General features: G+C 39.5%; 1 protein-coding gene across 1 annotated transcript; it reads right to left on the bottom strand.

The window, feature by feature from the left end:
• Positions 1–401: 401 nt before the first annotated feature.
• Positions 402–11,093, bottom strand: prrt1 (proline-rich transmembrane protein 1). Its single transcript, XM_042434596.1, has 4 exons — positions 10,601–11,093; positions 5,819–6,156; positions 3,566–3,757; positions 402–2,299 (listed from the first exon to the last, which is right to left on the bottom strand). The coding sequence occupies exons 1-4, from the start codon at positions 10,617–10,619 to the stop codon at positions 2,123–2,125; spliced, it is 726 nt and encodes a 241-aa protein (XP_042290530.1). The 5' UTR covers positions 10,620–11,093; the 3' UTR covers positions 402–2,122.
• Positions 11,094–11,258: the final 165 nt, after the last annotated feature.

Here is an 11,258-nt window from a genome sequence, read left to right as displayed (position 1 = left end):
AAACTGTGTGTTTGTGCAGAAAAACACCTCTCTGAATAAGGATTATTTTTGAGGGACGGGCGATACAGCAGATGTGGTTTGCTTTTTTCTGCTCAGAGCATACATGTGAACAGGAGTAGGAGTAAATTGCTTCATAATCGGCAGATTAAACTCAGATCAAACTTATTTTTACTCCTAAATTGGCTCTTAAAGTTTGATAAATACCAGCCCAGATGTGTTCAATGTCCATAATATCATACATTAGTAATAAAATAATAATAATAATATAAACTAGTATAAACTGTAGTTATACTTTCTATTTGTGATCATTTTCAATAAACATAATTTTCATTATTTTTAATATCTCTGTATAATTCTTTTAAAAATAGCATCATCATAGGAACCAACAGAGGAAAGGGGGGGGGGGGGGGGGGGGCAGAAGAGATATGTTGATAGGTCCAATTATTCATGTGGACAGGAGAAAGACAGAAAGAGAGAGAAAGAGGATCAGGGGAGAAAGATTTCACAGAGAGGAAAGTGCTACAATACAGTATAGGCATTGATTTTTTTTTTCTCTCTCTCTTCTATTTGAAACATTCATTTTCAGTTTTTCCACAACTGCAGTTCATACTGTTAATGTTACAGCCACTTACAAAACAACAGTGCTCCCGCTCAACGCTACATTATGGAAACCCTACTCATATTGAAGGAAACCCTGACTCGTTGTACAGTAGAACAACAGTGAAATATACTGTAGGAGCTCACAGTTGCACATCTAGCCTCAATATTTAAGACAAATGGAAACAAACTGAGGATGACATGCAGGGGTTATGTTGCCTCATAAGTCTAACATTGCGCTAAAGTTTCATATACAGTGTCTGAGATTAAATAGCTAAGAGATGTGCAACACAAAATAGCCCAATACACTTCTAAAGTACTTGCGAAAACAACATTTGCAAACCTATTTAAACCCAAAGTTCAAATACTTATCATCTAAAGTGTCTCATTTTCTTGTTTTGACATGAGCTTGTTTAACATTTTTGAAAAATACTGTAGCACACACTTCTAGAAATTTTAGGAAATTCTCCCACCAACAGCTGGGAGATAAGCTATTTTTGCACTAAAAGCCCATTAGCCTCAAAACGAATTCATTTTTATCATGCACTATAAGAACTATGAATGTAAGCAGCTGCGTCATCTCATCCGGTTACTACAAAGTGCAATATCATCATCATAAGATATCAAATTTAAGCCAATTTCAAAGTGTTAACTAGTGATATACTGTAAATCATAGCAGACAAAGTCAGTACATGGGTAGATATAGAATAAATTAATAAATAACAGATTTTTTAAATAAATAAACATGTCATACATAAGTTATGATAGACACAACCAATCTCAAATAAATACTCTCGTGTTTGGTTATGTTAGACAGTCACTTTGTCAGTCTCCATTTGGTGTGTTAAATGTGTATTGATCACCCCCCTCTAACACTTTAAATCAGTTTGACAGTCTCTTATGCAAGTGCACCAGCAATAATACTATTCTGTAAATCAATAGTAGCACACTGTTTCAACATGGCACAGTTTCAAAAGAGGAAAACACACGTATACTTTTATAATTAAAATGTGCATTTCACTATCCTAAAAAAACTCTTTGATTATGTTGCCTCTAATTACAACTACTGCGTGGGTCTGTTTGGTCATTTGGAATATTTGAAACTGAAACACAAAGTGACCTATCCTCTCATTTAACTACATCACTATGAATTAATCAGTGTCAAATGAATTGTTAATGCAAGGAGCTTTGTACCCCTCCTGCAGCTCATATCTGAGTGTAAATATTAAGATGGTCGCTGTGTTAACAGCAATACTGGGCCTCATTTGATAGCTGCTTGCATTTGGCATTTGGACATCAGCTGTGATTGGTTGTTTTTGGTCGTCGGTGTGTGTTTGATGGCAGCAGGTTATTTCACAGCTGTGTGTGTAAATGTACACAGAGGGCCAGCGTGCAGACCCGGTGTGTTCAGCAAGCAGTAGCAGTTTGAGTACATTATCAGTGCTCCTATTTCCTCCGCCCGATCAAGAGTAGTTAGCTAGCTAATATATGCCGTGATTTCCCATCTGTCTGACGCCGCGTGTAGTTATGGCTCCCAGTCGTCGTCGTGGTGCTGCGAGGCGATGATGACTACCACGGTGAGGATGGTGCACAGCACGATGGAGGCGATGCCAACAGCCAGGCTGATGAAGGAGAAGTTGCGTGCCTCACGGGAGGCTATTTCCGCTGTCACCATGTCCCCTCTGGCTATCGCCGTACGCACCTAAATGATGTGGAGAGAGAGAGAGAGACAGAGAGAGAGAGAGAGAGAGAGAGAGAGAGGGGACGGGTGTGTGGGAGAGAAGAGAAGTCAGGATGTAAGTTATGTAAGAAGAAGATGCACGAGTGGGAGCAGGAGAGATCCTGGTTAACAGCTAAAACACCATGAATGGATCGATTTCACTGCAGCACGGCCTGGATGTGCAGAAAGAGGCCACTCCACACAACATTAACACACCATAACAACATATACAGCTCAGACCGGTGGGTCTATGCCTTGTCAGCTCAACTCAACTCAAAGCCAGCTGAGCAGGCCCAGAGGAAAAAATCCATTCTATCCTGTTGCACCGACAATGGTGCCGTTACGTAATGTGGTCCGTTGGGTGCATGTTGGTCAGCACGGTCTGCCATTACAGAGGCAAACAACAGGCATCATGAGCTATGAGAGCCACCAGACTGAGCCTTTACATTTCTAACATCACGCTCAACTTAACTTGTATGTTAAAGAGTGTCAATAAAGGGTATGAAAAAGAGCAAAACATGCCTTTTTATGCAGAAGTCATATGGATGACGTTGCTGAGAATAAAAACTATAAGAGAGCAGCAGCATTTTGCTCTTTTTTGAAGAAAAGCACTTAAGACTGACATTTGCAGTTTCTATCTCCTTGTTGACAATATTTCTTGATTCTGCATAATTTCAAAGTATTGAAAATATCAGCTCAGCACTGTCTATTCACACTTAATTGACAGAAATTACATTGTTTAATTGTTTTTTACTTTGTCTGCAGTTCAAACCTGTACAAAGTACATGACTTATCTTTGCTGAAATCAAATGTAATAATGAACATTTTGCTTCCTGTTATCATTCAGCAATGTTCATATTAACCATTACATGATCTCCTCCAGATGATGGGGGATGGCGGACAAAATCCACAGTCAAAAATGTATCTAAACGTTTATCTGAAGATAATATGAGGTTTCGCCTGCCTGATTTAGTCAAATAAAGTGGATATCTTCCACAGTTACAGTCTTTTTACTAGTTTTGTATCTTCATATGAATAAAATCAGAGGGCTATATCTTACTATTATGCATACTAGAAATTCTTATCACAAACTTTGATGTCATTCTATAAGGCGAGTCAATTTCTACTGAATAAAAATGGGGAGTAAAATGACTTTAGGATAGATTTACACTCCAAAGTCCCGGGTAAAAGCGACATTATGTTAATGATATCCAAAGATCAAAAAAGATACTGTGAAGTCGCATTAACCTGCACTGCCTTGATGATCGCAATGATGCCTGTAGGCCAGAAGCAGCAGACGGTGGTGAGCACGGCGATGGGCAGGTAGTCGTGTGGCGGTCGGCGGTCCATTAGGGTGATGCTGGGCGGCATTTGCATGGGATGAATCTGCCCCGGTGGGATGCCTGGGTGGCCTCCCCCGGCCGGCATGTAGGGCTGACCCTGAGAAGAAGGAGAGAAGGAGAAAGGGAGTAAGCACACGTACCTTTTTAAAAACAGAAGAGCAGCTTACATCGCACTTTCCACTCAAGACAGGGGAAACGAGGTGACACGAGCAAAGAGAGGACAGCAGCAAAAAGCACGACAGAGGGAGGGACACAGAGCTTGTTCGGATTACTGCTGCTGGACAGGGAGCAATAGGGAAAAGGGCTTTATTTGCATTTTTGACAGCAGTCTGTCAAATTGATTTAGAGGATTTTTTTTTACAAGCTGGTAGCAGAACGAGACATCAGAGGCAAGTTAATCACAGTGCAGAGCCTCTGAAGATTAGCCTTCAAAGCCAACTGGACAATTTTCGCCGGGTTCGCCTTATTAAAAACCACCTGCAGAGCTCAGACATGGCTGACTCTTCAGGTTCTGTATCTTCTGTGCATTCATATCTTTCATCTTACTGTTAGCTGCAAGACCTAAGAGGAGATATCAGAGTGCATTGATGCTTTAAGCTTCTACAAATGAAACAGTGTTCAAAATTGTATGTATTTGTGTAAATTGCCTCTATTGTGTATAAGGGTATTTTTTCAGTTAGTTGCATGTGTTCATTCTGTTCAACGAAACACGCCACCAGTCTCTGTGCTGATGCAACAGTTGCACGTATTAGAGTCATGCATGTCTAAGCTCCATCAGCAGCGTGGCAGGAAATGTCTGAAGCGATGATTGATTTGTGAGATTGCAGCTGGCCTGCAAGATGAGCGTGTTACTTACAAATCTACACTCACTGCTGTAGATTTGTGTAACTCTGGAATTTAGACAAACATAAAGTATTTGGAAAACATTAATGATACATTTCTGGGGTTTTTCAATGTTTATCCTATTAAAAGTAACAGATAAGAGTACAGTGGGCAGCAGCCATGGTCGACCAGTCTATTCACAGCTCAGTGTTAAAATTAGGACACTTGATGGTGAGAAAACAGTTGCACTTTCAGTCATTTAATGACTCACAATCACATTTATAATTGAACCACTTTCAGTTTAGAGCTGGGTATCGCTGTGGATGGTTTTATCTGTTCATGTGCAAACACATGGTTGTGAATCACTGATCTTACAGACATCAATTCTAAAATGATGAAGGTTATTGATGCCATTTCACCTGCCAGGTTTAAAATACTTTATGTTATGCAAATGTCATACAGTACATGTCAGTTGTTTTAGTTTCAGTGTCTTATGTGAAGCACTTATAATTGTCCTGTCTGTGAAATGCTGCACAAATTAAGTCTTTCCCCCAAGTGTCACCAGCTAGAAAACTGCATAAAAATGAAGCAATGCAGTCGTGTTTGGACTAATCAAAGAACCTGGTGCTCAGTCACAAAATATTGTCTATTGTGTTGTATATTTATGTTCTTATAAAAGAATAAGTCTGAGTAGTCGTGTGCTGGATACAAAAATCTATTAAATTGGGATACAAGGAATACACACACACTAAATTAAGGCTCCCTTTAATTTTATTTCTGATGTTTCAACTAAACACAGGTCCACCTCGGGAGGGAAATTAATTATGTATATATATATGTAGCAAAATTACCAGTCACATCATAATCATCTAATTACATCATGTGTCTATTCAGTGAACATTCTGTGCTTATGTATCTGTAATCTATCTGTGTTTAAATCAATAAAAACCCAATCAACTGTTTCAAATATTGCTCTAAACATTTTCCCCCTGTTTGAATAACCCTCTCCTTAAAAATATATATACATACTCATCTAAAATGTTAAGAAAAGCTGTGGCTGCTGCCAAATTGCATGTGAGATAAATGTGTGATATAATGCTAACATGCTAACATTTGAACAAATGTATAGTTCAGTAGACAAAAAAAAACAGAATTTGGCATAAAATAAATTTCCGATTATCCAATCTGTAAATGTTAAGGATGGAAAAATATAAGAGCTAGCTGTGATATGAAGTGAAAATAAATATATATATAGACGTTTGAGCAGAGATCGGTGTAACTCTGCAGTAGCCTGATATCAGACCTGTGAAATCTATAAAAGCAGTCTCTGACTCACCGATGGCATGGGATAGACGGGTACGTAAGCTGTGCAGGGCTGCAGCTGAAGCGGGTAGCCCGGGTGGAGGTATCCTACGGGAGGATGAGGCATGGTGCCTCCGGGTCCCTGGGTCTGGACTGTGTAGCCCTGCTGGGCCCCCGGGGGTCCCAGTGGGCTGCAGTGGAACTGCGTCTCTTGGAGGTAGCCTTCTGAGCCTGGAGGTGGAGGTGGCGGAGGATAGTTGGGCTGGGTGCCCGGCGCGGGAGCCATGTTGGGGTGTTGGGGTACGTTGGGGTCTTGTGGGCCGGGGAGATACGGAGGAGGCTGCATGGTCTGACGGCCAGAGTCATCGAGACCTGGGAAAGAGAGAGAAAGAGATAAGAAAAAAGCAGGTAGGAGAACAATCAGAAATAGAAAGAATGGTGGGTGAACAATAAAAGAGACAGATGTAAGGGTGAGGGCATGTTATCTAACTCGAGCACTGTTACACGTTCGTCCGCATGTAGAATGCGACGTGTCTTATCTCAGCTCTTGGGGAGGAGAAAAACAATTACACAGACCACAGCTCCTCAGCACGACATCAAATAACATCCACAAAGACACGCAGAAAGAAAAAAGGCTGATATTTTCCAACCTGTCATGTCTGTGTGCTAATGATGACAAGTGATTGGCATTTTCACTTCCAAAGAAGAAAAGCCTTGTTCCTCTTTCACTCCCATCAGAACAATATTTATTAACAGCTGGAAATGTGGCATGAAGAACTTCATCTGATTGCTTCATCTGAAGCATCTGTCCACTTTTTGGACGTCTGAGCGTTAAATGGTAAACACCTCTTGCTTCCTTTGTGTTTGTTTGAAAATGACTGATAGGATGTCGTGCTTTCGTAGGAGGTTACAGTAATCCGTTTTGACAGGGACATGAGGAGGGATGAGAAGAGCAGGAAGAGAAATAGAGATAGATGGAGGTGAGGTTGGAGGACTTGAAGAAGGAGAGCAGGAGGCAGTCAGAGAGCAGAGCAGCTGAGCAATGACGGATGACGACTTGTGCTCGGGGACCGACTTTACATAACAGTCCCTATCTCCTGTCACAAGCAGGAGCTGGACCAGAAACAGACACAAGGGAAAGGAATGAGTACGAGTGGAAGGGACACCTTTAAAAGGTCATGGTGATGTGACAAGCAGCTTGGCAAATGTGAGAGACAAAATACATGGAGTGAGCTGTTGGCGTTTACGAGCCCATGCCTGTGACATCTCAACTATTTACTTTATTTTCTATCAAAACACAAGAAACCAGGAAGTGGTGGATTTTCAGTTCAATCCTGATCAAAGATAGGTCAAAACCCTGACTTTAAACTATATTTTGTGCTACAGCAGGCATTACAAGGAGAGAAAAGCACCAACATTCATTTAAAAAAAGAACTTAATGATGGTAGGCCTGAGCTTCCTTAGTGTACCTGCTGCCACAGCGGACCAGACCCAGATAAGTGGAGTGGATGCATGGAGTCTTGTGGTTAATTTAATCACAAGTCGTTCATCTGCAAAATGCAACTCACAAGCATAATTCTGCTAGTCACTACAGTCTATCAGGTCTCATTAATCTATGATTGACTAATTCATATATTTTATTAGTGATTCCATATGTTGCAGCTCCTGTTTTATTAAATTAATGTACTAATACCTGATTTATGTTTCTTTAAACGTAGAATAGTTTTTTAATTGAATCATATAGAGCTTTGATATTTTAAGATAAACATTTCATTAGTCAGTTGCTTCTTGGCAAAACATTATGTAATAATTGCTCATATTTATTAATTAATAGTTATAATTAAATTGTTTACACGTCACTATTTCACTGCTGATGAATTTCAACACTTTCAATCTTATAGTTTTGTTCCGAATCATGATCTCAACAGTCAATATACTATAATACATAGTTTTTAAAATGGTGATTAGTTGAAACTAGAAAATGATCATACAATTGTAGATTTTACTAGTCAAGCTGAAAGTGGTGACATTTACCAAAAGGGATGAAACTGGATTAGATTTACTGCTCGTCTCTAAGTAGCAGCTATGAGCTGACTTTTCTTGTAATAGCAGGAAAATCACAGGTGCAATTAACAGCATTAATGAGGATTTTACTCCATCTGATAATCACATTTTAATGTAGCGATAGTATGTAGTTATCATATAGACAATTTTATTCATATAGTCCAAAATGACAAATTTGCCTCAGAGGGTTATTGTGTTAACAGTCTAATCAGTAGTGAAGTGAAGTGATGGCAACTTTAAAATAATAAAAAAAAGGCCTCATCATAACAATTACAAACAATGTCATAATTATGAACAGAGTTGGAGACAATGTGTCAGTGATGAGTGACTCGTACAAATGCTACAAAAATGTTTTTATACATGATTTATAAGCTATCAGTAGATGGAGGAACAGTGAGTACTACAGGCAGCATTTAGCTGCAGACAAAGTGCCTTTTAAGGAAAGGAAACATGAACATGCTCAACAGCTTACTGAGCATCTCTGAATTTATGGGCCAAAATCCCTCCTTCTCAGTGTGAGTCATGTGATATGTACAGTAGCCACAGTATCACGATATCAACACTATTACAATAGAGAAATTGTATTCTGGTGTGTTATTCATAGCTGCGTCCTAATAAAAATATTAAAGCTGCAGTGATTAGTTGATTAGTTGAGTGACAGAAAATGAATAGAGAGCTATTTTGATAATTGAGTAATTGTTTTAGTTATTTTTTAAAGCACAAATGTCAAATATTCTGTGGTTGCAGTTTCTCAGATGTGAGAATATGAAGCTTTTTTCTGCCATACTGTACATGATAAATGTCTTTCTTTGGATTTTGGACTGTAAATCTGACCTATGATGACCTTTAAAGACGTCGTCTTGAGCTTTATGAATGTATAATGGCCATTTTTCTCTATTTTCTGACATTTTATAGACAAAACAATCGGTTAATCTAGAAAAGAATCAGCAGATTAATCAATAATGATAATAATTGTTAGTTGCAGCCCTAAAAAAATATACCGGTACCACTTTCTGGAAAGTCATCAGGTCTTAAAAGTGTTAAGTGTTTCACATTTTCTAATTCATCACGTCTGCAGTTATATTAAATAAGTCATTAATGAAAATAATCTGCAGCTATAAATGTTATAAATTGTTGATAAATGGATTTTTTAGCTGGATGTCCTGCAGCTCTTTCCAGAAAGTAAGTGGTTGAATATCAGAGGTGTCTTCTTAAAGAATTAGATAAAGCAAATGTTATGGTGGTATAGAAAGGAGGGATTTTTCACAACCTGGCACCCCAAAACTGATGCTTGTTAATGGATTATAAATGATATATAAAGCATTAGTAAATGATTTGTTAACCATGAATTAGCCGTTAATTAATGCTTATAACCCCTTTATAAAGGATGCCTTCTCAGAAAATCAGAAAGTGGTTCCCTTACAGCTACAACAGCTGCTGGATTGTTGTTGGTCATCCCTGGATTAATTGACCACACAGAGTTTATTAACCCTTTCATGCTGTTCATATTCTGACCCGTCACAGTGTATATGTATGATTAGTCTCTCTGCCACAAATCATACATGAATACCTGATCAGTTACAGAAAAACTGGTGATTAATGAAGCTTTCAGAGAGCAGAGAGAGCATATTCTTAACATTTACACACTATATAATGGTCCTATGTTAAAAAAAGGGGGAAACATAACGCACGTACAACAAAAATGTGCATCAGCTGCACAAAAATGTTTTTAAAAAGTTGACATATTCACATTTTTATACATTCTGGGACACATTAGAATAAGTCATCAAATTTCAGGCTTAAAGAAAAGTGTTTAGGTGTTTTTCTTCTTCTCGCAAATGTAAAAATGGTTCAAATTTGAACAGTAGCCTATATATAAGGGTTTTTACAGCTCAAACTGCAGTCTGCTGCAGTGTGCTGAACATCCTGCCCTTTACAGTGTCTGTGGTAACTTTATAGGTTTCACTATTTATCATCTTTATTATTTATTTTTTCTGCTGTAAAGCTGTTTGAGCTCCATCAGTTGGCGCTTTAACATCCTGAAGGACGGAGAAGAAAACCGGAGAGTCGAAATGTGTCTTATTGTGCACCAGACGTTATTATTAAAAATCCTGTTGAACACGCGCACATGAAGGCGAGTCTCATGATGCGTGCACGCGCAAAGGACACCCACATAATGTCTATAAGCAGGAGGAGAAGATGTACAATATGTGGGCCTGTGCGTAATGATGATAATGAGACATACAGAGTGAAGAAAATGACAATAACCCTATAATACATTTTAAAGTCGCCAGTTGGGGATTCTTTCCAATTTTATGCAATAAAACAATAAAAGCTTGAAAAAAAAACTCCACATGACATAAAAACATTATCAAATTAAGTGTGATTATGTCACTGTAAACTCTCCTCTGTGTAATTTAAGGCCTTATATTGATCCCCCCCCCCCTCCTCTCCCTCAGGCTGCACCCACACAGCGGCGCATCATCCTACAGAAACAACGCTGTGCAGATAAATAGCGGATGGAGACGTTGACAAGGAGGGAGAGCTGAGGGGAAAAAATGCAGATGGGATAAAAAAAAGATGTAGTCAGCCTGATGTGTATCAGACGCTACAAAAAAAAAAGCGATGTACACATAAAGCTGTATTCACACATCTCAAAGGGGTTGGATGAGAAGTGGCTCAATTAGGCTGCCAATTAGGCTTCAAAATGCGCCATGTACGTATGTTAGACAATTAAAAAAAGACACCTCACCGTGTTTTTCCGACGACATGCCTTCCGATCTTCTGTCCTCCTCCTGTGATCGGATGTATTTTTACTCCAGCTAGTGGTGGGAGAAAAAAAAAAATCCCCTCCTGTCGTGCGCGGCGATGCAGACTTTTATTCCAAACGAGCCATCCTCAAGATGTCTTCATCTTAATAACACCCACGGTTTACTAATAATAACTTCAGGTGTGTTTTCTAAAGCTTTCAGTGGTCCTCTCCTCTCTCCTCTGTCTGTCTGTCTGTCTCTCTCTCTCTCTCTCTGTGTGTGTGGCAGCTTGTCTAATAAGGTTTCTCCACTAACGCGTTGCCGTACATTGAATTAATCAGACACAAAGCTATCGTTGTCTTAAAGCGACAGCCCGGGACTGGGAAAACGCACAGGCACTGGGCTGGAACATCCCATTACTGCTCAACAAAGAGGCACCTTTTGAATGAGATGGATTTCTCTCATTGCGTGACATTTCACCACCTCAGTTTTCCCCCCTCTCTCTCTCTCTCTCTCTACGCCTGCTTGTCCTCAAATGATATTTCTGGCAGATTATTCCAGCAAGAGGTGTTTACAGGATGTCAGAACCCCCCCCCCCCCCCCCCCCCCCCACCCCCCCAAGTGATGATGCAGGCAACCACACATTTCCTTTTTTATCTC

The sequence above is a fragment of the Thunnus maccoyii genome, chromosome 15 (genome assembly GCF_910596095.1).
Source record: "Thunnus maccoyii chromosome 15, fThuMac1.1, whole genome shotgun sequence".
NCBI lineage: Eukaryota > Metazoa > Chordata > Actinopteri > Scombriformes > Scombridae > Thunnus > Thunnus maccoyii.
Note: the sequence above shows the minus strand (reverse complement) of the source record. Positions and strands in the feature narration are given on the sequence as shown.

What these genes read in the sequence shown, in the direction of transcription:
- prrt1 (XM_042434596.1), bottom strand. An exon ending in CCGTCTATCCCATGCCATCG is followed by an intron (nt 3,758 to 5,818) that starts GTGAGTCAGAGA and finishes CCTTCTTCTCAG; the next exon opens with GGTCAGCCCTACATGCCGGC. An exon ending in CGATCATCAAGGCAGTGCAG is followed by an intron (nt 2,300 to 3,565) that starts GTTAATGCGACT and finishes CACATCATTTAG; the next exon opens with GTGCGTACGGCGATAGCCAG.